At 38.7% G+C, this 24,661-nt stretch overlaps 2 protein-coding genes across 3 annotated transcripts; both read left to right on the top strand.

Moving 5' to 3' along the window:
* Positions 1-765: 765 nt before the first annotated feature.
* Positions 766-20,814, top strand: LOC135652636 (uncharacterized protein Os08g0359500-like). Of its 2 annotated transcripts, none has more exons than XM_065173725.1 (6): positions 766-866; positions 2,157-2,343; positions 2,432-2,582; positions 5,146-5,183; positions 5,268-5,328; positions 20,408-20,814. In XM_065173725.1, exons 1-6 carry the CDS (start codon positions 862-864, stop codon positions 20,488-20,490), a joined length of 525 nt encoding a protein of 174 aa, XP_065029797.1. In that variant the 5' UTR covers positions 766-861; the 3' UTR covers positions 20,491-20,814. The 2 variants fall into 2 exon arrangements, with proteins under 2 accessions (XP_065029797.1, XP_065029796.1); XM_065173724.1 differs by having other exon boundaries at positions 20,399-20,814.
* Positions 20,583-24,093, top strand: LOC135652635 (reticulon-like protein B2). The gene is made up of 6 exons (XM_065173723.1): positions 20,583-20,721; positions 21,430-21,825; positions 21,932-22,112; positions 22,249-22,390; positions 23,545-23,614; positions 23,699-24,093. Exons 2-6 carry the CDS (start codon positions 21,729-21,731, stop codon positions 23,860-23,862), a joined length of 654 nt encoding a protein of 217 aa, XP_065029795.1. The 5' UTR covers positions 20,583-20,721; positions 21,430-21,728; the 3' UTR covers positions 23,863-24,093.
* Positions 24,094-24,661: the final 568 nt, after the last annotated feature.

The following is a 24,661-nucleotide window of genomic DNA, read 5'->3' as shown; positions in this document are numbered from 1 at the left end:
TTAATAAAAAATATCTAATTAGAAAAAATAAGGAGAAAATAAAAAAATAACACACTATTCATATGCTCAAAAATCTATAAAAATATCAAAAAGATTCTCTAAAATAAAAAACCAGTGACATATGTCCATAAGTATTGCATTCAAAGTTTTTCTAAATATTTCAGATCATTTTGAATAGGGCATCATATTTTTATATTTTTCTTCAAAAACAGTGTATCACCTATCAAGAAAATTTTTTTCTTGACTAAATTTTCTACATTTATTATTGACATATTTAGAAAATCAAATGTGAAAAAGTATTGTATGGATGCATGATAATTTGTTAGAAATATAAAAACAAGGAGAAAATAAAAATGATGCATAATTCAAATGCTAAAAAATAGAAAAAAATACCAAAAACTTTCAATGGTGATATCACTTTCTGACTTAGACAAGATTTCAAGCGACTCATTTGTAAATAATCAAATTACATAGTTTTTCTCCAAAGGCAAAAGTTAGAAAAACACTTTAGGTTAGCTTGTCTTCGTCATGTTTAAGAACAAATTAATCTTAATATCAGTGACCAGACTGTACCATTCACCATTTAGAGAATATCCCTCTTTATATAATTATATAAAGTAATATAGTTAACTTTGTTGAATCCAAATCTGATTATTGTAAGGTTCTAAATCAAAACTCAGTGTTGGTGCAATAACCCAACACGTGCTAAGCACGTGTTGCCAAGCCAATTTAAGCCCCTTTAAAGTCTCGCTCGCTTACAGCAGACGCGCATTTAGGACGTCGTCCTCGTCGCCGCCGCAGGCCGGCCCCGTCTCGTCTGAGAATTGCGCCGGAGAAAGAAAGAGAGAGGGTTATTTAGATATGAGGTATGCATTTGTTTTCCTTCGAGCGAAACGTGTCTTCGCCACTTTAGAATTTCCTTTTCTTTCTCTTTCTCGGATTTCCGCTCCGGCGGAGGTACACTGACCACGCCGACACCGACACGAATCCAGACTCTGACACATGTAGTTCCGGTGGCCGGAAAATACCCCGGTGCTGCCGACGCAGGAACTTCGAACCTTGGTCTACTATTCGCTTATTTCTTCCCCATTCTGCTTTAGTGACAGTTGTTGGTATGATATAATATCACGAGACACTATTGTGAACTTAATCTGTTGGTTTCTTGAATCCATAATAGGATGTTCGTTGTAGTGCGGATGGCACTAGGAACATGTGGTAGATTGGAATATTGCATAAAAAGATCGATTTTTTAGTAGTTTTATTGGTTAGTTAATTGGTCACATTTCTTCATGGAAAGTGTGACACGCAACTTTATTTTCCTGTGATGATTCCGTAAGGCTGTACCAAAATGGTTCCGACACCTATTGTTTGGCTCTTGAAATCATCGAGAACAAGTTCGACATGCCACAGCTACATGACTATTCACAACTGACGGAATTGTTTGTTCAAAAGCTGGCGTTACAGCAATGCAACAAACCAGTTCCAAAAACGTCCCATTTATCTGGTGTTCCAGGAAACACATGTTTGTGGCTTTTATAGGTTTTTAACACATGGTTATTGGCTTTATTAGTATATAAACGAATAAGCACTGTCTCATCTATTAGTTTAAGCTGTTAGATGATTTGACAGATTAAAAATCCAACATGATATTGGCATTGGATGTCTGTGTCCGAGTCTCCACATCGTCATACCAAACCCTTAAATGAATTATGAATCTCCTCTAATAACCAGCGAAATCAAGAAAACTCCTAATCTCTAGAGGATTTCTTGGAAGTTTTCCATTCTAGAAACTATATTTTTCCTCCCAATTTAATTCAGAGTTTCATGTGTTGGGCTGTGACCATTTTGCCAACCCACTTATGAGTTAGAGGGTTATAATATTAATGAATAAATTGTGGTTCATCTGTCAGTTTAAGCTTGTGGATGATTTGGCATAGGCTAAAAGTTTAACAGCTTGATTTTAAAATTGGGATGAACGTGTTTGTATATATTATTTACTTGCCTGTGCTCGTTGATGGTGTGATTTCTAGCAATAGATATATATTATTTTGTATGGTGTATAAGGTTGTACCTCTGTGATTTAAGAGCCTCATGCACCTTTATGGTTATTTATCTTTTAATAAGTTGTCTGACATATTATTTGCTACTTTTCTCAGTCGTCATCCTGAAGTCAAATGGGCTCAGAGGCTTGACAAAATTTACATCACTGTTCACTTGCCCGATGCAAAAGATGCAAAAGTTAATCTGGAACCTGATGGCATTTTCACATTTTCGGCCACTGCCGGTGCTGGAAATAGCACTTATGAGTTAAAAATGGATCTTTATGATAAAGTAAATAAGGAGGTATGGTTTTATTATCAATCATGAACTGATTTGTCATATTTTTTTGTTCCTAGTCGTTTATTCTTGCTTAAACAATGCCATCCACTAGGCAAGCAAAATAAATGTTGGTGTCAGATCTATCTTCTGTGTGGTAGAAAAAGCAGAGAAAGGATGGTGGAAAAAGCTTCTGCGTGGTGATGGAAAGGCTCCTCACTATGTCAAAGTTGATTGGGATAAGTGGGTAGATGAAGATGCTGATGGTACACCTCCTTATTGTTTATACCGTTTCTTATAGTTGCATGAAGAGGATGGATATCACATGATGCACATCATTTATGTGCTTATACTAACTCTAAATGAACGCACAAATATTCATAATGGGGAACTGTGACCTGAAGTAGTATTTTTGGTATTATAGTCAAATAATAGTCTCTAGCAAATCCACAGCCAATATGAGAATCAAACTAGAGTTTCTGTTGCTAGTATATACATTTTTCAAACTTCTGAGCATGTTCACATTATGCCTCGTGCCAGGGCCCTTTGTTAGTGCTTATGTGGATTGACTAGGTGGGCCATACATTTTGGATTAGGTATTGTGCTGTGAGACTTCTGCAAAGTGCATATCTTGAAACGTCAAGAAGCATAATGGACAATATCTGCTCTGTTGGACAACCAAACAAACCAATTTTTATCATTACCACCATTCATACATATGGATTTTGTTGCAATATTAAGTGTCTAATCTGAGCCCAAATCATGTATTTGGTAAATGCTTTGCAACTTACATTTAACAATTTTATGCATTTTGGGCATTTCATATTGATGTTGTGCATTTGGGTGATATAGTCTCGCTTAGAAGCTGACCCAGGAGTATCTAGTACTCGCCGGATGTGGGTTTACTGGATAACTAGACACAAGTCCATGCATCTCGAGAGTTAAGTAGATACATCTCTGTTATATGTTGTGTTCTATAACTAGAGTTAACTGAGACGAGGAAAATGATACGAGTAAGATGAGGTGGTCAAGGCAGAGAAAAAGAGGAATGAGTTAGGAGATATGGGCGTTACCCTCATCTTTCGGTGATGAGGTGATTGGAGACCGACAAGGGCTTCATTGGGACCCTTTACTACATCAAAGCAGTGATTTCAATAGGCGTTCGGGCGAGGCGAGGCGAGGCGAGGCCCGAGCACCTCGCTTCAAAGAGGCGCCGCCTGGGCGCTTTGGGCGAGCGCCTGGGTTAAACCAGGTGACCTAACCAGATTTTTTAGGTCTGGTTGGTCTCTGGTGCTTTAGTTGGTTCAATCGAACCAACTAAATCACCGATATCAGGCTTCCTCTCGCGATTTCCGTGACTTCCCCAACCCTAACACTCGCGATTTTGCCGTCGAGATTTCTTCTCCGCTATCGCTGCTCTCTGCTGCTGCTGCCACTATCACTGCTCGCTGCTACTGTCGCTACTCGCCGCTGCCACAATCGCTGCTCGCCGACCGCTCGCCGCTGCCACAATCGTTTCTCGTCGCCGCTGTCGTCGCTCGCTGCTGCTGTCGTCGCTCTCGTTGTCGCTCGCCGCACTCGCTACCGCTTGCAGCTCCCGCTCCCACTCCCATTGTCGCTCGTCGCTCCCGCTGTCGCTTGTCGCTCCTGCTGTCGCTTGTCGCTCCCGCTATCGCCGCCGCTCCCGCTCCAGCTATGGCTGTCGCCTGCTACCGCTGCCGTTGCCTCAGCAGCCTCGGTCTTCTCACTATACTGTTAACAATATATTAATAGTATACTACTAACTATATACTAATAATAGTATTTTTATTTATTAGATTAATAATATATTATTTCGATTATAATACTATTAATTTTTATTTATTTAATAGTATATTTTTTATTTAAAAAAATAAAAAAAATACTATTATGATTTATTTATTTATTGTGATTTTGTACCCGATTTTCTTAATTTAATGGTATTTTTTATTTAAATAATTATATTTATTAATTATATTATATATTTTATATTTTAGCGTCTCGTTTCGCTCGGGCAGGCGCCTAGCGCCTCGGGAATTTTTGGACCTTAGCGCATTTTGGTGTCTAGCGCTTTTTAAATCACTGCATCAAAAACATCTGGCAGAAATGAATTGACATGTTAGAAACTTTTTTGTATTAATGATTTTTCATAGTAGATACTTAGAAACTTGCTTTCATCTTCATAAGTATATATACACATTTCTAATTTCTTCCTTGTGTTCTTCAAGGATACTTGAGGTATGATTTGCATACATATGTAGATGCTGTTACTTGAGAAACCATTATACATAATTTATTATTTTTATAAACTATTGATAGGTGATAAAAAGCACTATACAATTTATATTAATGCTATTTTTATGCTATATTGCGCCCTTCTTATTTAGCATTTGCCATATACTCTTCTATCTTGTATTCGACCTGGCTTTGTGGAATATATACTATGTATCAATCACATTGCCTTTTCATATGAGCACTGCATATTGACTCATTCAGACATTAAATAGATTTTTTTGGACTTGCATCTTTTTAGAATTAATTATGTCCGAAGAACTAAAGAACCTTGAGAATCATCATATTGCAGATAAATAACTCATAATATTAAGAACAAGAGTAGGCCGTTTATACTCAAGACATGCTTGGAGAGTGACTTGCAGGGGATTTAGAACCTTTAATGATTCAGTTTGTTCAATTCTATGGATCAAATTTAATCTTTTATGCATATATTTGGTGGTAAAATTGATTCCATGATTTTGCATTTTGTACACCATTTGCAAGTACTAAAATCTGTGTTTTTTTTCACTTTATCAGGTCCTGGTGATTTGGACTTGGGAGGGATGGATTTCTCAGTAATGACCACTTCAGTATACCCTTCTTCCTACTAATTTTTCGTTTATCAATTAATTTATGTTATACATGTATCTCATGTGCAGAATTTTGGTAATATGGGAGGTGATGCTATGGATGATGATTTTGAAGATAGTGACGAGGAAGGTAAATTGATTACAACCTCCTATTTATTAAGTTAACCTTGTATGTTTGGATACTTTTTAGCCTTGGACTTCTAATATATAGTAGTTCTGATGCTTGTATATACAACTAAAATCCTTGTAGGCTTCATAATGACATCATTATGAACGCATTTGCTCATATATTCACATGAATGATCTCCATTAGAAGTATTAATAGTTTGATAGTTTACTGGTTTATTAGCCTATACTTCCTTGACCTACATATCATCCATCTGAAGTTTGGTATTTTGCATATACAGATCTTGATTTCAGATCTTCAAATTCAAGCTCACAAAATTATATCTATGTGATAGAAAACTTGCTTTCTTGATGTGGTTTATGCATGGATCTTCTGTAATTAGAAGGATCTGTTTTATGTAGACTAACATAAAATTCACCGATGAAGATTAGTTACCCATGGAAACACTCGATATTGCATCAAGAATTGAACAATTTTGTCAAAATTGGGATCATATTGCAAATCATAGAAGGCCTTGAGCTAGATCAAATCATAACTCAAGAAACCTTATTTTCTGTGAAGTTAATTAATATGTCAAGAAACAAATATCATAATTTACTTAATTTAGATTTCTTGCTTAAAAAATGTCAATATAATTAATTAAGATTTAACAAATAATAAAATTATTGAATTTTAACTGTCTCTGTCCTTAAAAAATATATAATATTATTCTGACATTAAATGTTTTACTGGTGATCTTTTCAAATTTCTTGTAAGTTTATTATCACAAATTACTTAGTTCAAAATATAGGAAATATCTCAATAATTCATAGAAAACAACTGTCTAATACAAGAATAAATGATTAAGTTGGATATTACCAAACCTATGAGTTGTTTAGTTGACAAAACTGATCTATTTGTTATGATCATGAATTGTTTAAGGCCATTTTAATTTAGATTGTAAAATCAAGATCATTGAATCATAAGATCTTGTGCTAGTGAATATTGTCTAAACTTTGCTTGACTTTAAATTGATAGATAATTCCCTCAAATAATGTTGTTACTGTAAATAATTCCCTCAAATATTGTTAATACTGAAAACTTAAGAGTTGGTATAATTAATAAGTTTTTGTAAGGTCAACGAAAATCGTTGATAAAAGAAAATAACTGGTAGATACTCGAAAACTCATAAAAAAGCATGGTTAGTACAACAACCTAAAAATAATACATTAAAACATTTTTGTTATATGTTTTGCAAAAATATCCACCCCTTAGGATTTTCAATTGCTACGGACAAGTACATGGATTTGCAATGTGGCATTGTAGAGATTTTTGTCCTTTATTGTATAGATGGACAAGTCATCTGGGTTACATTAATCCATGTCATGTGGTTTGATGTTGGTGGTTGAATTTGTGTTGACCTGCTTGACTTGGTTCGAGTTCGATCAATATAAAAATTTTGGTTTTACCCAACGTCTTGATCTCTCGAAGAGGTATTGATCCCAAGGTGTGCTTTTTGCACAAAGATCGGCATTGGAAGGGCTTCTCAATAGATCTCTTTGACATTCAAATTAGGCTCTCAAAGTGGGATTAGAATGTAAACAAAAAAAAGAGAGTCTGACCTTGGTAATCCTATTCATCTTCGTCTTTTATAGTCGGTTCTCTCCTAGATGCTTGCGGTTAGGAATAGTATTTTGCAAAACAGAAAATATTTAGATAATATTTTTTGTTTGGCTTCTACTGACATGGTAGAGCCATTAGTTGAGACCTTTTATCATTAATAGGTGATGTGATTGTCATGTGTTGAGCAATAGATTAAGATGGATATTTCCCATATTGATTGTCCCTTGAAATTGTACTGGGGGGTGTTTCTGAATGGGTGCTAAAATATAATTTAGACACACTCGCTTTTGGTGGACTCGTGAGTGTTAAAGGTTGCTTTCACAGTTTGGGTGTCTTAGAGGGATCATTATGGTTGGCCTGAAGGCATCTCAGTCAGTCCTCGATGCTCCTCCCGAAGAGGTCCTTGATGCTCAGTCCTAAAAAGATGCATCGGATGGTCCACGATGCTTAGCTTGAGGAGGGCACATAAGGTGATCCATGATGCTTAGCCCGATGTGGGTGCATTGGATAATCCATGATGCTTAACCTGAGAAGGACGCATCGGGTAATAAAAAATACTTAGCCCGAGGATGGCCTATTGGGTGATCTATGATGACCTCAAGGAGGGTGCATCGGACGATCTGTGATGCTTAGCTCGAAGAGAGCATATCGAGTGATCCATTATGGTTATTGCCTAAGGAGAGCATTGAGCAATCCGCTTTGCTTAGCCCGAGGAGGGTGCAACGGGCAATTTGTGATGTGTAGCCTGAAGAGGGCATATCAAGTAATCCATTTTGCTTAGCCTAAGGAGAGCATCGGGCAATCCGCTTTGCTTAGCCCGAGGAGGGTGTATTGGGTGGTCTACGATGCTTAGCTGGAGGAAGATGTTTAGCTCAATGAGGGCACATCAGATAAATCACGATGCTTAGTCCAATGAGGGCACATTGGGTGGTCTGTGATGCTTACTTGAGGAAAGCACATTGAGTAATCCATGGTGTTTAGCCTAAGGTGGGTGCATTGGGTGGTCCTTGATACTCGATCCTCGGAGGACACATCGGATGATCTATGATACTTAGCTCGAGGAGGGCACATCAGGTGGTGATGCTTAGTATAAGGACACACAAGGTGATCCATAGTGTTTAATATGAGAAGGGCCCATAAGGTGATCTAGGATGCTTAGCTTGACTAGGGTGCATTGGGTGATCCATGATTCTTAGCCCGAGGAGGGTGCATCGGATGATCTGTGATGCTTTACTCAAGGAGGGCATATTAGATGATTCACAATGCTTAACCCAGCAGGGCACATCGAGTGATCTTCTTTGGGATTTGATTTGGCAGGTGGGTCAAATGTCATCGCACGTGTTGGTCAACCTTCTTGGTAAGCGAGAATTGGGTGAGTGAGAATCCTTGAATGAGAAATATCTTAGTGGGAAATTGAGGACATAAAAGGTGAAAAGATGTTTGATGCTGATGCCCTATAAAGGGCCTTTTTTGGGGCGGAAGAGGCCTCACTCTCTAAGGCTTCTTGAGTCCATAGCCTCCTAGCTTGCAGCCCCTTAGTCCTTTTAAAGCACTCCTTTTTTTCTCGGATGAAGGAAATGGCCTTTTCCACCTCTTTCGAGTCTCGATCCCTTGATGATTGAAAGATCTATCTTTCAAAGAAGGGAGGCTATACTAAATTGGATCAAGATGCAATTGTCCTTTAGTTATCTTCCTATGGGAATTTCTTCGTATAATTCAAAAGCCAGTGAAATCTCTCTTTATCATTAGGGTCTATATATGAGATAGAGAGAGGGAAAGGTTCAATTTTTGTGTCCTCACTTAATTTGTTGTATCTTTCATTTGTGTGCTTTTCCTAAGATGTGTAGACTCTACTAAGGATTTATGCATTTGAGACTATATATTGTTGTTTTAAAAGCCTTTTATGCACGAGGGTCTTCATCCATGGATTTGAAGTCTAGGTTTTGAAAATGGTGGCATGCCTTTAACTCAAGGGATCATGAGGTTTAGATCACGGTCGAGGGTGTTGAAGTCCTATCCTTGGATAGCCTAACGTCGAGGTTAGGGAGGGTGTCATCTTCTTCAGATGGGACATCAGTTGAAGAAGGGCTCGATGCTTCGTTTGGTAGTGATCCTCTCCTCTTCCTTAGTTATCAAACAAAGAGTCGAAGATCGATTGATCGATGTTAACCTGAGCCCAGGTCCTTGGGGTACGTCTTTGTGTTTCGTTCCTTTTCATTTTAGCATTATTTTCCTAATGTTTGACTTGACACCTCGTTGCATGAATGGATCTCATGAAACTAAAGCGAAAGGTGGTTGCCTCGATCGCTCTTGCTTCCATGCAAATTCCATCGAGGAGTTCGATTGTCTTAGCTTTGTTGACAACTTCAACGACCTGGGTGCTAGAGAGGAGTGTGCCAGTCGAGGCATCGATTGAGGTCAAGTCGTCCTGAAAGCATGGGGTGGTGATGAAGGGAGGATATTTAGCCTCCACGTTGAGGAGGCATCGGACAGTGCTACCCCGACACCCCAGTGCCTAAGGCAGGATCAACGTCAAAAAGATCGTGGCATCAAAACATGCATGACTTGTGCAAATGCAAATCGGCACCTTTCGTTGCCCTCCAGGCGTCGAACTTGCTTGACCTGATGGAAGGAGAACCCTTGAAGGCACGATGGTACTCGTTAAAGGCATCTGATGCGATATGGAAGGATGGGCACTTAGTCAGCTAATACCTCCGAGGGGTTCTCATCCCTCCTCTAGCCAAGGAGGTTGACACATTGCCCTTCGAGGTGATGATCGAAGAGGTGACTAAACATGTTGTGGTGGTAAGTTCTTCCAATTTGCTAAGTTCCCTGTTGGGTTTTTCACCTCAGTATTCTAACATGTTTCTTCTAGTGCAGCATAACCACTATTTGATGGGGATTATTGATTGGTTTTGTGACTCAGGGAGCATCGTCTCCTTCCTAAGTGAGGAGAAGGATAAGCTTGAGGTTGAGGAAAGAGCGGGCCGATCCATGAATAGTTGTGAAGCTGAAGGCAAAGCCTGTCAATCGGGATACAAGGTTGATCGAGGAACAATAGTGCATTGATGCCCTTGCTGAGAAGAATGGCTGACAAGCGAACCAATTGAATATGATCCGGGAGCACAACTGTCAGATGCAAGATTAGTTGCTAAAGCTTCAAGGAGAAATCAAAATGCAAAAGACAAAGATATTTGATCTAATGAAGCAACTTCGGGTTGAGAAAGCATTGGCTCAGAAGCTAGCAATTGAGACGGTTGCAGCCTATAAGGAGTCGGAGGGATTGCCTTCTTCGAGTGGGGGATGCATCCTTCAAGTGATGATATCTCCTGCTATCACCTAAACAAAAACCAAGTATCTTGACCTCCAAGTTGAAGAAAATCCTTGCATTGACTTGCCGAAGGATAAGTTGGTGTCAATGGAGACCCACATCGACTTCAACGATAACTCAACGTCCCTATTGGATGAAGGCGTCGGTGCCTCTGGAATAGAAGTTGTCAACATATTTATAACCCCTTAAATCTCCTTGTCCTTTCGTTTTTGTGGGTCGGAATCTAATGAATCACTTTTGAATCTTGTGTAAGGACCTGACTTGTATAATGTAAAAAAATTTCAAAGTATCAATGAAGAATTTTTTGCTATATCATGTGTTTTGCTCGAAATACAGGTTAGGGATAAAATTTTCTAAGGTTCGATATATGTCAAGTTCGAGGGAGTATTGTTCCTTTGGTTGTTTCGAGTTTTCATCTCGAATGACTTTAATGACCCTTTAAGGCCCTTCCTAGTTCAATGCTAGTTTTCCCCTTAAGTGAGTCTGATCCTTGACTTTAACTTTTCAAAGGACAAATCACCTAAGTCGATGCCTTGCTGACGAACACCTCAATTATTTAGTTTTGTTAGAGCTCTCTTGTACTTCAACATATATTTCCTTGTCCTCACCAATGGGGTTTAGGTTTGTGCGAAGTCCCTCTTCGAAGAAAGGTTGTTTCCTCAAAGCCCTCTATTTGAGGTGTTGAAAAAATGACTTTAGGAGGTAAGATTTGTTGAATCTCGGATTTTGATAATGAATTCAATTGTCATTTGTTATCTAATCTATATGTTGAGATAAGTGTGCAGGATTAACTACGATGAAAGTGAGACATGCAGCAGGAGTTGCGCCGGAGTCAAGACAATGATCACGTTGGGAGTTCGAGAGTTCGACGGAAGTTCGGACAGTCGTCGGAAGTTCTGCGGGAACAAATCCGAGAAGTCCATAAGCTTGCCAAAGAAGCTCGTCGGAACTCGCCAAGTGAATCGTCGCAAGTCCAGGAGTTTGCCGGAAGTCCGCAGGAGCATCACCGAGGGTTCATCGGATGATCGATGGAAGTTCGTCGGAAGCTCGCCGGAAGAAGCGATTGACGCACCGGAGCAAGTTGCAGTAAATGTCTTAGGAAAAATCGTAGTTAGCACATTGATTAAGTTGGAAATGGGAGGTGATCCCATTAACTTAATCTTGGGGCAATTGGGCCCCTGAAAAACCCAAATTGGGCCGAATGGATCAACCCATTCGGACCCTGATTTCTGCCAGGCGGTTGAACCGCCCAAGGCAGGAGGTTGCACCGCCTGGGCTCAGTCTCCGAGCGAGACTGGGAGGTGCAACCGCTCCAGCCAGGCGGTGGCACCGCTTGGGGCTCAGTCTCCGAGTGAGACTGGGCGGTGCAACCTCCCCTGACAGGAGGTGGCACCGCCTGAGCTCGGTCTTCGAGCTCTGCCGGGCGGTGCAACCGCCTCAATCAGGAGGTGCAACCGCCTGAGCTCGGTCTTCGAGCTCTGTCAGGAGGTGCAACCGCCCCTGAAAGGAGGTAGCACCGCCCAGAGGCTCAGTCTTCGAGCTCTGCCAGGCGGTGCAACCGCTCCAGTCAGGAGGTGCAACCGCCTGATCCCGGAATTCCGGGAATTGACAGTTTTGAGCTCCAAATTTGAACTGGGTTGGGGCCTATAAATATCCCACCCATTCAGCACTAAAAGGGTATCAACTTACACTGAAATCTTGATATTTTTCTGTGATTCTTAGAGCTCAAAATTGTTATAAAGGCCAAAAGTTCTTCTCCCTCTGTTCTTCCAAGTTCTGAGTTGTAAAGAGAGGAGAGAAAATTCTGTAAGAGTTGTCTCCTAAGCCCGTCAAAAGGAGTGAAACTGTAAAAGGGTGGTTGGCCTTCGCCTATTGAAGGAAGGCCTCTAGTTGACGTCGGTGACCTCGTCGGTGGAGGAAGCCAAAAGTGGAGTTGGTCAAGATTGACCGAACCACTCTAAATCTCGGTTTGCATTTACTTTGAGCATCTTATCTTTACTGCAAACCTCCTCAATAGCTTACTGCCTTCTGTGTTTTTACGAACGTGTTTCAAAGTTCAGTGCTTTCCAAATCGAGGTTTAAGACGCAAATCAGTTTTATCGTACGAACGTCGTATTTCAGTTTGCGCTTACGTTCTGATTTTCATTATAACTGCAAACTGACTTTATATCTTTGCTTTAACTGCATCTCCCCTTATCTCAAGTTAAAGTGGTTTACGAATCAGCTTTTATACCGAAATCGTTTTTATCGTACGAACGTCGTATTTCAGTTTGCGCTTATATTCTGATTTCCATCATAATTGCAAACTGCGTTCATATCTTTGCTGCATCTCTCCTAGTCAAAAGTTGAAGTGATTTACGAATCGGCTTTCTTACCAAAGTCACTTCTATCGAACGAAAGCAGTTTTCGATTTTAATCGCAGAAGGTTTTCCGCTGCACTAATTCACCACCCCCCCCCTCGCGTCTTAGTGCTCTTGATCCTAACAATTTGTATCAGAGCGGGGTTAACTCTCTAACGGATTAAAACCTAAGAGAGATGGCATACACCCGAAACCAAGAGGGCCATTCTATTACACATCCACCCATGTTCAGTGGGACGGACTACACCTATTGGAAGACCCAAATGAGGATCTTTCTTATTTCTATGGATTTTGAACTTTGGAATCTTGTCGAAAACGTATTTTCGAAGCCTTCTCTTCCAGTGATCGATTGGAGTGAATTGGAGAAGAAGGCTTTCGCTCTTAATGCAAAGGCTATGAATGCCTTATTTTGTGCACTTGATAAAAACGAGTTTAATCATGTTTCGACTTGTGAAACCGCATTTGATATTTGGCACACACTCGAAGTGACTCACGAAGGCACAAGTAGAGTGAAAGAGTCAAAAATCAATCTTCTGTTACATTCTTTCGAACTTTTCCGGACGAAACCGAGTGAAACCATTGGCGACATGTTTACCCGTTTCACGGATGTCGTCAACGGTCTAAAAGGACTCGGAAAAAGTTTTTCGGATTTTGAGCTCGTAAATAAGATTCTAAGATCCCTTCCTAAGAGTTGGGATCCTAAAGTCACTACTATTCAAGAGACGAAAGATCTAAGCAACTTCCCTCTTGAAGAACTAATCGGGTCATTAGTGACCTACGAGATGACTTGCAAAGCTCATGAAGAGCAAGAAGACATCCTTCCAAAGAACAGGAAGGATATGACACTTAAAACTTCAGAAGGCCACTTGAGAGAAAACTCAAGTGATGAGGACTGTGACGATGACTTGGCACTTCTAACAAGAAATTTTAAAAAATTCATTAAAAGAAACAAGTTTAAGAATGAAACAAAAAATAAATTTGAACCTAAGAAGGACCAAGTTATTTGCTATGAGTGCAAGAAGCCGGGACACTACAAGAGTGATTGTCCCTAAGTCAAGAAGAGAATATCAAAGAAGAAGGCGCTCAAAGCAACATGGGATGACTCGAGCGCATCCGAAGAAGAGGAGTCCAACACCGAGCAAGTTGCTCATTACGCCTTAATGGCCATCGGAGAGGAGGTAACAAATTTAATAGATGTAGATTTATCATTTGATGAATTATTAAATGCCTTCCATGACTTATTTGATGAATGCAAGACTATTAGTAGAAAATATAAATTGCTAAAAAAGGAGCATGATAGTCTTACTTGTAATTTTGATAAGTTAAAAACTGAATATCATGATAGTTTAAGTTCATGCACAAAATGCCATGATCTAGAAACTCTCCAAAAGGAAAACTTGCTACTTAAGGACACTTTGAAGAAATTCGAGGTTGGTAGCAAGTCACTGAACATGATCCTTGCAAACAAGGGTCACGTTCCCAAAAGAAGTGGAATTGGATTTGTGAGAAGTCCTCACCAAAATCCAACCACCTTCATAAAAGGCCCCATCTTACATGTTCGACACCAAAGCAAATGCAACTTTTGTTACAAATTTGGACACAAAACGCATTATTGTCCATTCAAGAAAATTAGTCCAAACAAATTAATTTGGGTTCCTAAAGGAACCATAATAAATTCTATGCAACATGACAAATAATGTAGATCTATTTTTGCGGCACCCAAAAGCAAATGGGTACCTAAAAATCATCCTTTCCTGTAAAAACATAAAAAATTATAAGCTGGAGGAAGAAATAATATTCTGCTCCTTGGATTCTCGATATTCATGACCCAAGATCCAAAAAGAACTCGCAATGCTCTCTAGCCTAAATAACAGATGGAGATTAGAAATTTAAAATCACAAATGCGATTTAGATACAATCCTATTTGATTTTTCAGAATTAGAAACGCATGATTCTCAATTCACATATCCTCTGAATTTTCGAACCCATCAATTTCATTCGTTCATAACTTTCGAATCCAACTCTGTATCATGAACTGACTAAGTCTGTCATGAACTTGCAAGGCTTATCAACTTGAACAAACTGTCACAAACATGTGTACGACATTGAGAGTATGCACGTTAAAAGATCTATCTTGATCGTGCAAAAGTTCTTGTCTTAAAATGAAAACTCTTACGTAATTACGTAAGTAAAGTTGATTGCTCTGAATGAAAATTCTTCTCAAGACAAAAACTCTCAAATCAGATCACACTGCGATCAGAACAAGTGCTCACCGCCTACAGGCGGTGGCACCGCCCTAGCTGGAGGTAGCACCTCCGGCTATCACGTGTTGCAAGCGGTTGCACCGCCCTAGCCAGAGGTGCAACCGCCCGCAACTCTGCCCTTTTTAACCCAAGCTAGGGTCGGCGGTGAAACCGACCCCAACTCTTTCCCTTCCCCTCTCTACTCTTCCAAGGCTCCTCCATCCCCATTTCTCCCCTCATAGCATCCCGAATACCCCTCATTTTGGAGCAAAACATCAACAATCCTTCCCTCTCTTGAAGATCTCACTAAGATATTCTATAAGAAGCCCTTAAATTCTGTTTTTGATTCATTTACTCTTGCTCATCACTATTCTTCTAAATAACAGTAGTTCTGGGATCTATAAGATCCTCAAGGGACAAAGGGAAGAGGAGATTAGTGGAAGATTTTGATCTCACCCTTTTCGATTCAAAATACCATGCTGAAAAGTTTTCCTCTTTCGAACTTAGGAGTGTCAATAAGGGAAAATATGTAGATTTAAATGAACTAAGAGACTTAGAGACAATCCAATGGTTTGCAAACTTAGATCTACTCATTTTGCAAATTAATGAACCCATCTATCCAAGACTTGTTAGATTGTTTTACAACAACATACAAATAGATGAAGAAGAAAGAATGTCTACCTATCTTTTAGGACAACACATCTCCATTACAGATAAATTCATTTGCGACATGATAGGCATTCCCATAAAAAGTAGAGGACTTTACTTTAGAGGATCATGGGATGATGAAACTGTTGGAACAACATATGTTGAAGCCTTAGAAACAATTTTTGCCAATCCCAACTTAGCATTTGTTCCTAAAAGTTGTGAACATCTACTGCCTCTAAACACTAAGGTACTTCATCATATCCTAATTAGCATTATTCTCCCTAAACAATACCATCATGATGAAGTAAGCCAATTAGAATTAGGAACTATGTATTTGATCATGAAAGGACATGACATCTGTCTTGGTTATCTTATCCAACAAAACATATTAGAACTATCTAAGAAAGACATGATGCTCCCATATGGTGGTATAATCACTAGAATAATGAAAGCCTACGATATTCTAATACCACCAGAAGAAGAAGTAATAAAAGTAGATAGGTTTAGCATAATAAATAAAAATCTACTTCACCGATTAAGATGTTTTTATAGAAACGGTAATTGGGTTAGAATGCCAAGAAGAACCGATCCCCCTCAACCTGAACCAGAACCGGAAACACCAGTCTTTAGGGGTACCCAATCTCCTCCGATCTGTCCCTTTGAGGAAACACATCCATTTGAGCAAACTCATACATCATTTGTCGAAGATATTGGGATTCGGATGGACCGATTCGAACAAAGACAAGAACGGCTTGAACATCGACAAGATCAAATCCTATCTGAGCTGCAGCAAATTCATCGATAATTTGACTCTTTGTTTAGGCACTTTAATTTTTCACCTCATGAATGAGCTTGTATGAACACAATCATCTGTTGTTATTGTAAATTCCTTATGCTACTCACCATGATGGGCTTTGCCTTGATCCTTGATATGGTTACCTGATATATATATTTTTTGAGCATATGCAGAATTACAAACATCTCTCATTGTTTATCTCGGATTTTACATTGAAACTAAATGTTTTGAAAACCTTGTGCCTTGATTTCCATGATAAATATAATTTGAGAAAGTGATATACCAATGCAGTTGATAAGTCATGACATTAACACTAAACATCAACTAGTTGATATTTTTACAAAACCTCTGAGTGAAGAGCAATTTGATTTCATAAGAAGAGAATTAGGAATGTTGATGTTTCCGAATACATAAACTAGTTAAAATTATTTTTCGGACTTTATTAAATGCTCAAATCACTTGATTGCCATTACATGCCTAAATAACATGTTGGAAATTATGTGTTGAATACAAAAATGTTTTGTATTGTATCTGAAAATCTATAGCATAGTCTTGTCCGAATGCATGAAAGAATTCATTTTTCGGATTCGCTTAACAATTGGAATGCTAAAAATCGAATTCTCTCATACACTCTTATGAAAAATATTTTTTTCTGAAATGGATTTGATGAAATGATTCCTGCTTATGAATTCCATCTCGAAATATGGATGATAGTATTTTTATTTGCAAAAAGCTATTTCACACACATATCTTGACTCAAAGTAAACTCACAAATTGCTGGTATCATAAATGGCTTTCCTCCTTCATGCAAAAAGGATTATAACAAAAAAGAGGAAGAAATATTCAACGCAATCTACGTATCATGCCTTCCTTTATATGCTTGATAATTTGCTGGTATCACAACTACCATGCTTTTTGTTGATGACAAAGGGGGAGAAATATATGAATTGATGCTATAAACACTGATGCTATGATTATGCCATGCTTGCATCACCAAGAGATATATGAACAGATACCATGCATTAATTTGCATTATGCCTTGAGTTGATATCTTACCATGTGAAGAAATGCAATACTTGCTAAAATATTTGAAATGTGTACATCATGTAATGATATCAAAATCTTACTTCACAGCTTTACATGATATCTTACTATATGATGAATTGCTACTATTACCATCATTCAAACTTGTTATATTTGAAAATGAATGTCAAGCCTTGACATCATCTTCAGAGAGATACATCATGATGGGAATCATGATGGGAGTATTGATAAGTTCAAATGATTTTAACTTATCAATATGTCTCTTGAATTCTTAGGTTTTGAATTCAAGAATGACTTATCTCAAGTATGACATATAGATAGGGGGAGTTAAGGTTAACTCCATTATCAATTGATTGTCATCATCAAAAAGGGGGAGATTGTTGAATCTCGGATTTTGATGATGAAGTCAATTGTCATTTGTTATCTAATCTATATGTTGAAATAAGTGTGCAGGATTAACTACGATGAAAGTGAGACATGCAGCAGGAGTTGCGCCGGAGTCAAGACAATGATCACGTTGGGAGTTCGAGAGTTCGACGGAAGTTCGGACAGTCGTCGGAAGTTCTGCGGAAACAAATCCGAGAAGTCCATAAGCTTACTAAAGAAGCTCGTCGGAACTCGCCAAGTGAATCGTCGCAAGTCCAGGAGTTTGCCGGAAGTCCGCAGGAGCATCATCGAGGGTTTATCGGATGATCGACGGAAGTTCGCCGGAAGCTCGCCGGAAGAAGCGATTAACGCACAGGAGCAAGTTGCAGTAAATGTCTTAGGAAAAATCGTAGTTAGCACATTGATTAAGTTGGAAATGGGAGGTGATCCCATTAACTCAATCTTGGGGCAATTGGGCCCCTGAAAAACCCAAATTGGGCCGAATGTATCAACCCATTCGGACCCTGATTTCTGCCAGGCGGTTGAACCGCCCAAGGCAGGAGGTTGCACCGCCTGGGCTCAGTCTCCGAGCGAGACTGGGAGGTTGCACCGCCCAGGAGGTGCAATCGCTTGATCCCGGAATTCCGGGAATTGACAGTTTTGAGCTCCAAATTTGAACTAGGTTGGGGCCTATAAATACCCCACCCATTCAGCACTAAAAGGGTATCAACTTACACCGAAATCTTGATATTTTTCTGTGATTCTTAGAGCTCAAAATTGTTGTAAAGGCCAAAAGTTCTTCTCCCTCTGTTCTTCCAAGTTCTGAGTTGTAAAGAGAGGAGAGAAAATTCTGTAAGGGTTGTCTCCTAAGCCCGTCAAAAGGAGTGAAACTGTAAAAGGGTGGTTGGCCTTCGCCTATTGAAGGAAGGCCTCTAGTTGACGTCGGTGACCTTGTCGGTGGAGGAAGCCAAAAGTGGAGTTGGTCAAGATTGACCGAACCACTCTAAATCTCGGTTTGCATTTACTTTGAGCATCTTATCTTTACTGCAAACCTCCTCAATAGCTTACTGCCTTCTGTGTTTTTACGAACGTGTTTCAAAGTTTAGTGCTTTCCGAATCGAGGTTTAAGACGCAAATCAGTTTTATCGTACGAACGTCGTATTTCAGTTTGTGCTTACGTTCTAATTTTCATTATAACTGCAAACTGACTTTATATCTTTGCTTTAACTGCATCTCGCCTTATCTCAAGTTAAAGTGGTTTACGAATCAGCTTTTATACCGAAATCGTTTTTATCGTACGAACGTCGTATTTCAGTTTGCGCTTATATTCTAATTTCCATCATAACTGCAAACTGCGTTCATATCTTTGCTGCATCTCTCCTAGTCAAAAGTTGAAGTGATTTACGAATCGACTTTCTTACCAAAATCACTTCTATCGAACGAAAGCAGTTTTCGATTTTAATCGCAGAAGGTTTTCCGCTGCACTAATTCACTCCCCCCTCTTAGTGCTCTTGATCCTAACAAGATTGTCTCAGTACCATAGGCTAGGCTAAAGGGGATTCTTTCGAGAGGGATTCTCCCGATGCGGTCTTTGGCGTAGTCTAGGAAGCCCACAAGATACTAAGTAGTTCATTGACACATATCCCCTTTGCATCAATGACACGCTTTGTGAAGTGACCAGGTTCTGGTATCTCACGTTAGTGAGCCTATTGGTTTGAGGATGGGTCATCGAATTGAACTTCTAGAGTATGACATAGCTCTTGGGGTTTTGAACCTTGTAGTAATGTTCTTCTACACAAAACTCTCCACCTATGATTCTATAGAGGCTAGTGGCTTGGCTTTCACCCACTTGGTGAATTGGTCGACCTTACATTGAGAATTCTGCGTTGAAAAGGGTTGAGGAGGTCTATTTCCCATTGGGCAAAGGCTAAGTGCAGTCTATCGGGCTTAGAGGAATCGTTTGTTGATGTTGGATTCCGGAAAATCTCTGGCATTGGTCGCCCATGGCATCCTTCTTCAACTTACTAATAATATCCTTGTCGCAAAATCCCTTTTGCAGCACTTTGAATGCTATGACATCGGTTCACCCATCAATATGCTCTCTGCGTAGCCCCTCATGTACCTCAGCCAGGACCCTCTCAGCTTCCTAAGTGCCTTTCTGCTTTTCTCCACTTCTCATCACTTTGTTAAATGAAAAAGAAAAGATAATATAAAAGTTGGGAAAATTAGGTAAAAAAGAGAAATACATAAGTAACCTGATTCTCTTCACTTCTCACCAAATGTCTCCGGTTCAGGAGCAAAACAAGAGATCTCGGAAAGAACTGATTTTTCTCCAATCTTTCCACTTCTCTCCTGCTCTCTTATTATGTTCTCTTGTCCCTGGCTTTCTCTATTAAAACAGGCTGTTAACATCACCCTGACAATGATCACAGTTAAATCAGGTTAAGAAGTCCCTTTTCCATTTGGAATACTTTTCTTGTGAGGAAGAAGTAGGTTCTGGAAATATAAAGTTTATGATTTCTTTGATAATATTCATCCCTGAAATTTCTGCAGCAAAACTTGCTTAATTAGCTCAGTTCGCAGATTCATTGTTTGCCATTCCAAGTAGATTCTAGTTGCTACTTTAACCATGTAGATATATTGTTTATATATGATCTGGTACTGATTTCCTGTGTTATCATAGAGCAAGCAGAAATTGTGCAAAAAATTGGAGAAGTGGAGAAGACTGAGGAAATCTCGACAGATGCAAAATCAGAAGCACCTGCAAGCACTTGAAACAGTCCTACCATCAAGCATTGCTTGCCGTGTTCCATTTGTGGTTGAGGGAGGTTCAGTAATCACGAACTTAACATTTCCTTGGTGCATGTGCGGTTGTTTGATTGTTCTGCTGAGAATCATCATATATATTTATCGTATTATTGATGCTCCTATTTATAGGAAAGACTGCTTGAAATGCATTCTTGTTGTGCACATTACGCAAAGTCCAGATTCGATACCTGATCTGAGGTACTTATTTATGCTTGAACTAGGCCATGGAACAACTGCTTATAAGAATAATGTTTCTGGTTATAAATGAATAATATCTCATGTTTCCATGTACTTCTTAGGTTTTCTTATAAGAAAATTAATGAAGCACTTGTCAAAGGTTAAAGAATTTAAAATCTATCCAATAAATTCTTACTCTTACATTATTTGTTTTTGGTGATGTTGTAGTAAGTCTACTAAGCAAAGGTTGAACTATCAAAATTTCATTTGTTGGATTTTAATATTTAATGTATTAATTTGATGATGAGATATTAGAATTGATTATCATATTTTATTTTTAATTGGTAAAAATTTTGATTATCGAAACATCAAATCGGTTTCAGACAGTTTCAGGCAGTCTAGTTTCAGTTCCGATTTAATTCACCTGTTTTGATTGATAAAAAAGAAAAAAAAAATTACTCTATCGAACTCAAGTCAATGTAAAGTATTAATCACCACAACAGAGAATTTATTAATGTTTAAATATTTAACTGGTTTAGAATCTTCTATTTCAATTTCGATTCGGATCCTCCGGATCGATTCAGTTCGGTTCTGGTTCGAACCGAACAGTGATCACCCCTAACATTGAAGCGTCGTTTGCTTCCGTTTACAAGTCCTTAATCTGAAACAGAGGCACAACATAGTCCTATAAGAATGTGATTCCTTTCTCACCCTCTTTTCCCTTGCAAGCTCATGTGTCATCAGGTTTCTTCGCTCCGAGCCAGATGATGGCATAGCTGCTGAAGTAGAGAAGGTGTTGCACTCGAAACAGGTGGAGACACCAGCTCTTCCCGTTCCTCTGTTCCTGTGGCCGAAGCAATCCATGATTCCTCCCACAGTCCCACTCCCAGAAATCTCACCTGAAAGTTATTCCTTTTCCCTCGTTCCCAACACTTTGGCAGTAAGATTAGAATCCAAATGTTCTTGATAAGGACCCGCATCGCCATGCCCGGCCATCAGCAGCAGCCGTCGAAGCACACGTGGAAGACATGCCGCGGATCATTTACGATTCTGATTCCAACGAGCAGCCCAAATCCACTACCAGGCGAAGAAGACCCCTTCACGATCTTCTTGGCGGAGAAAAAGGTTAGTGATCTTATGAATCGATCGACGATGTGTTCGTTGTGGCATTCTGCATTAGCAACCCTAAAGCATAACGGATGTTTGATGTTATGTCTGCGTGGGGTTGTAGTTGCTGACATCTTGCTGTGGAGGAACAAGTACTTGTCGGCAGGAGTCCTCGCCGGGGCCACAGTCATCTGGTTCCTGTTTGAGGTGGCTGAGTACCATTTCCTCACGCTGCTGTGCCACATCTCCATCACAACCATGCTCGTCGTGTTCATCTGGTCGAATGTTGCAGCTCTGATGGACCGGTATTCTTCCGTATCTGTGTTTATTGATGTTAAGAAAATATTCATGTGTGAGATTAAAAGAGTCATTGGGTTTATCTACAACTTAATAACTTCAGCTTTTGGGTTGCATTCCAAACTCCTCTTTTTTATCTTGTAGATATCCTCCAAGAATCCCCAAGGTCATTTTATCAGAGGATGCTTTTAGGAAATTCGCATTGTCCTTCCATGCCAAACTTACTAGAGGCATCTCCGTCCTCCATGACATTGCAAGCGGAAAAGATCTCAAGCTGTTTCTCTTGGTACATGAACTCTTTACTACCTTCTTTTTCTAACTATATATATGTATATATATATGTATGTATATATATATGTATATGTATATATATATGTATATGTATATATATGTATATATATATACATATACATATATATATACATATACATATATATATATATACATACATATATATATACATACATATATATATATATATATATATATGTAAGCATTTTATACAACCTACACCCTGCATATCAAGTTCTAATGGCCAATCATTTTTCTAGATCTTGTGTGATCTTGTAATATTGCAATAATTAAAGCTTATAAATATATTTAATTATTTTTCAATAACTCAAACTTTTTAAGATTTTGTCATAATATTCAAAATTTTTATCATGATATTAGAGCAGGTTGTGAATCCAAATATTGTATCTATCTTTTTTTATTTTCACATGATATTTAATCAATACTTGTGTAATGTCCTTTCACTTGGGTTTTATTTTAGCGCCTAGCTTAGCTTGCATGTATGTGAGTAGGAATGTTGAAACTTATAAATGTTTTTAGGATTATTGGTCATCTGCAGATCCTTGTCAAAAACAGTCCAAGATTTTAAAAAAATATCAACAAAACATTTAGCGATATACCAAGGAGGGTTTGTCTTGTTGTTTAACACTTGATGATATATCTGGCCCATTTGTAATAACTCCTAGGATTATCAAAGTTGTTTGTCAGTTCAATTCCTATATTTGTCAATCTCTAATTTCACTCGATAGCTAATCAATATTTGTGGAGCGCTCCTTTTCTTTAATTGGCTTACAACTAGTTGTATATGTCCCTCTTTATTTTTACTTAGTACCACACATCAAATGATATCTACCCCTCTCTATTTTCATCCAGTGTCACAATGCTTTCCTTTCTGAACACCTTACAAATATAAGAGGTCCATTCATAGCAGCTTAAGCTCTCATTGCCCTTCTCCTTCGTACCTTGGTTTGGTTCACGCATCAGTAAGATTACAGGCAGCCCAATAGGACAAGAAATATTTCCAACAACGTTTAGCAAAAGCCGAGGAGGATTCGTCTCCTGGTTTGACACCTTAACCAGCATGTCTATATCTGAATCAATTTCAACTCTCTCCATTCCTTCAAGTCTTATACTGCTTTCCTTCTGCAGGCAATTGCATCGCTTTGGGTGGTCTCCATAGTGGGAAGCTGCTGCAGCTCCTTGAGCCTCTTATATCTTGGTAAGCATCACACAGAGAGAACAAAGCATTACACTGATCAACTCCTCCATCTCCTGCAATGATGATGCATTTGCCTGGTTCCAGGTCTTCTGTGCATCCACACGCTGCCAGCGCTGTACGAGCGGTACGAGGACGAAGTCAATCATCTGGCTGTGAGAGGAAGCCATGACCTCCATACATTCTACAGGAAGCTGGACTCTACAGTCCTCAACAGGATCCCGAGAGGCCCTATCAAGAAGATGAGATGATCTGCTGCTGGACTGCAAACCATCTGGTTGAAGATATGTGGCCATGAACATGATGTCGAAGATTCCATTTACTGATTGAATTCCAGTGTAGCATCCAATTCAAAAAAGCATAAAGAACAAGATTTGGTGGTTGAATTAAAATGTGATACTATGAATCTGTGAGTTCATTGTTTTCATGTATGTATAATGTGAACAACATGTGTATATGAATAAAACACTAAAATTGTTCAACCACGTATGTTCTTATTCTATCATTTATTCTCCAATCAATCTTTTTGCCCTTATAATTCATTTACATGCTAATCGTTGAGTGGGAAAGTAGAGAACTAGGTAGAAATTTCTCTTTCAAATGAGACTCACATCATATATTAAGGATTAATTTTATATCTATGAATTAAATTCTTTGAAGAAAAAATTTAAGCAAATGTATAATAACACGAAAGAATGGGGAAAGTTTAATCAAATAACATTGTTTTGCTAGATTAATGTAAGTAAAAGTTTAGCACTTATAAATTTGAAATTATAGTCAGAAATTAGAAGATAGATGGAATCAAACTTGTATTCATAATTGAAGAAGATTTCCTATTGTAATATATGTATATATAAGTGTGTATGTATATACATATATATTATCACAAAAAAGGGTCAAATTCAGAAAATACAAAAAATAAAAAATAAAAAATAAAAAATGGAATTAGTCTTGGGTGGATCGGGTGGCTCATGGAATGAAACGACCGGTGCACCCTAGCCAATTCCTGGTTACGTGTGTATATATAGCTGTCATTGTAATTTTCAGGTA

This window comes from Musa acuminata, chromosome BXJ3-11 (assembly GCF_036884655.1).
Source record: "Musa acuminata AAA Group cultivar baxijiao chromosome BXJ3-11, Cavendish_Baxijiao_AAA, whole genome shotgun sequence".
In the NCBI taxonomy this organism is placed as follows: domain Eukaryota; kingdom Viridiplantae; phylum Streptophyta; class Magnoliopsida; order Zingiberales; family Musaceae; genus Musa; species Musa acuminata.
The sequence above is the reverse complement of the archived record's forward strand: the minus strand, read 5'-3'. Positions and strand labels throughout refer to the sequence as shown.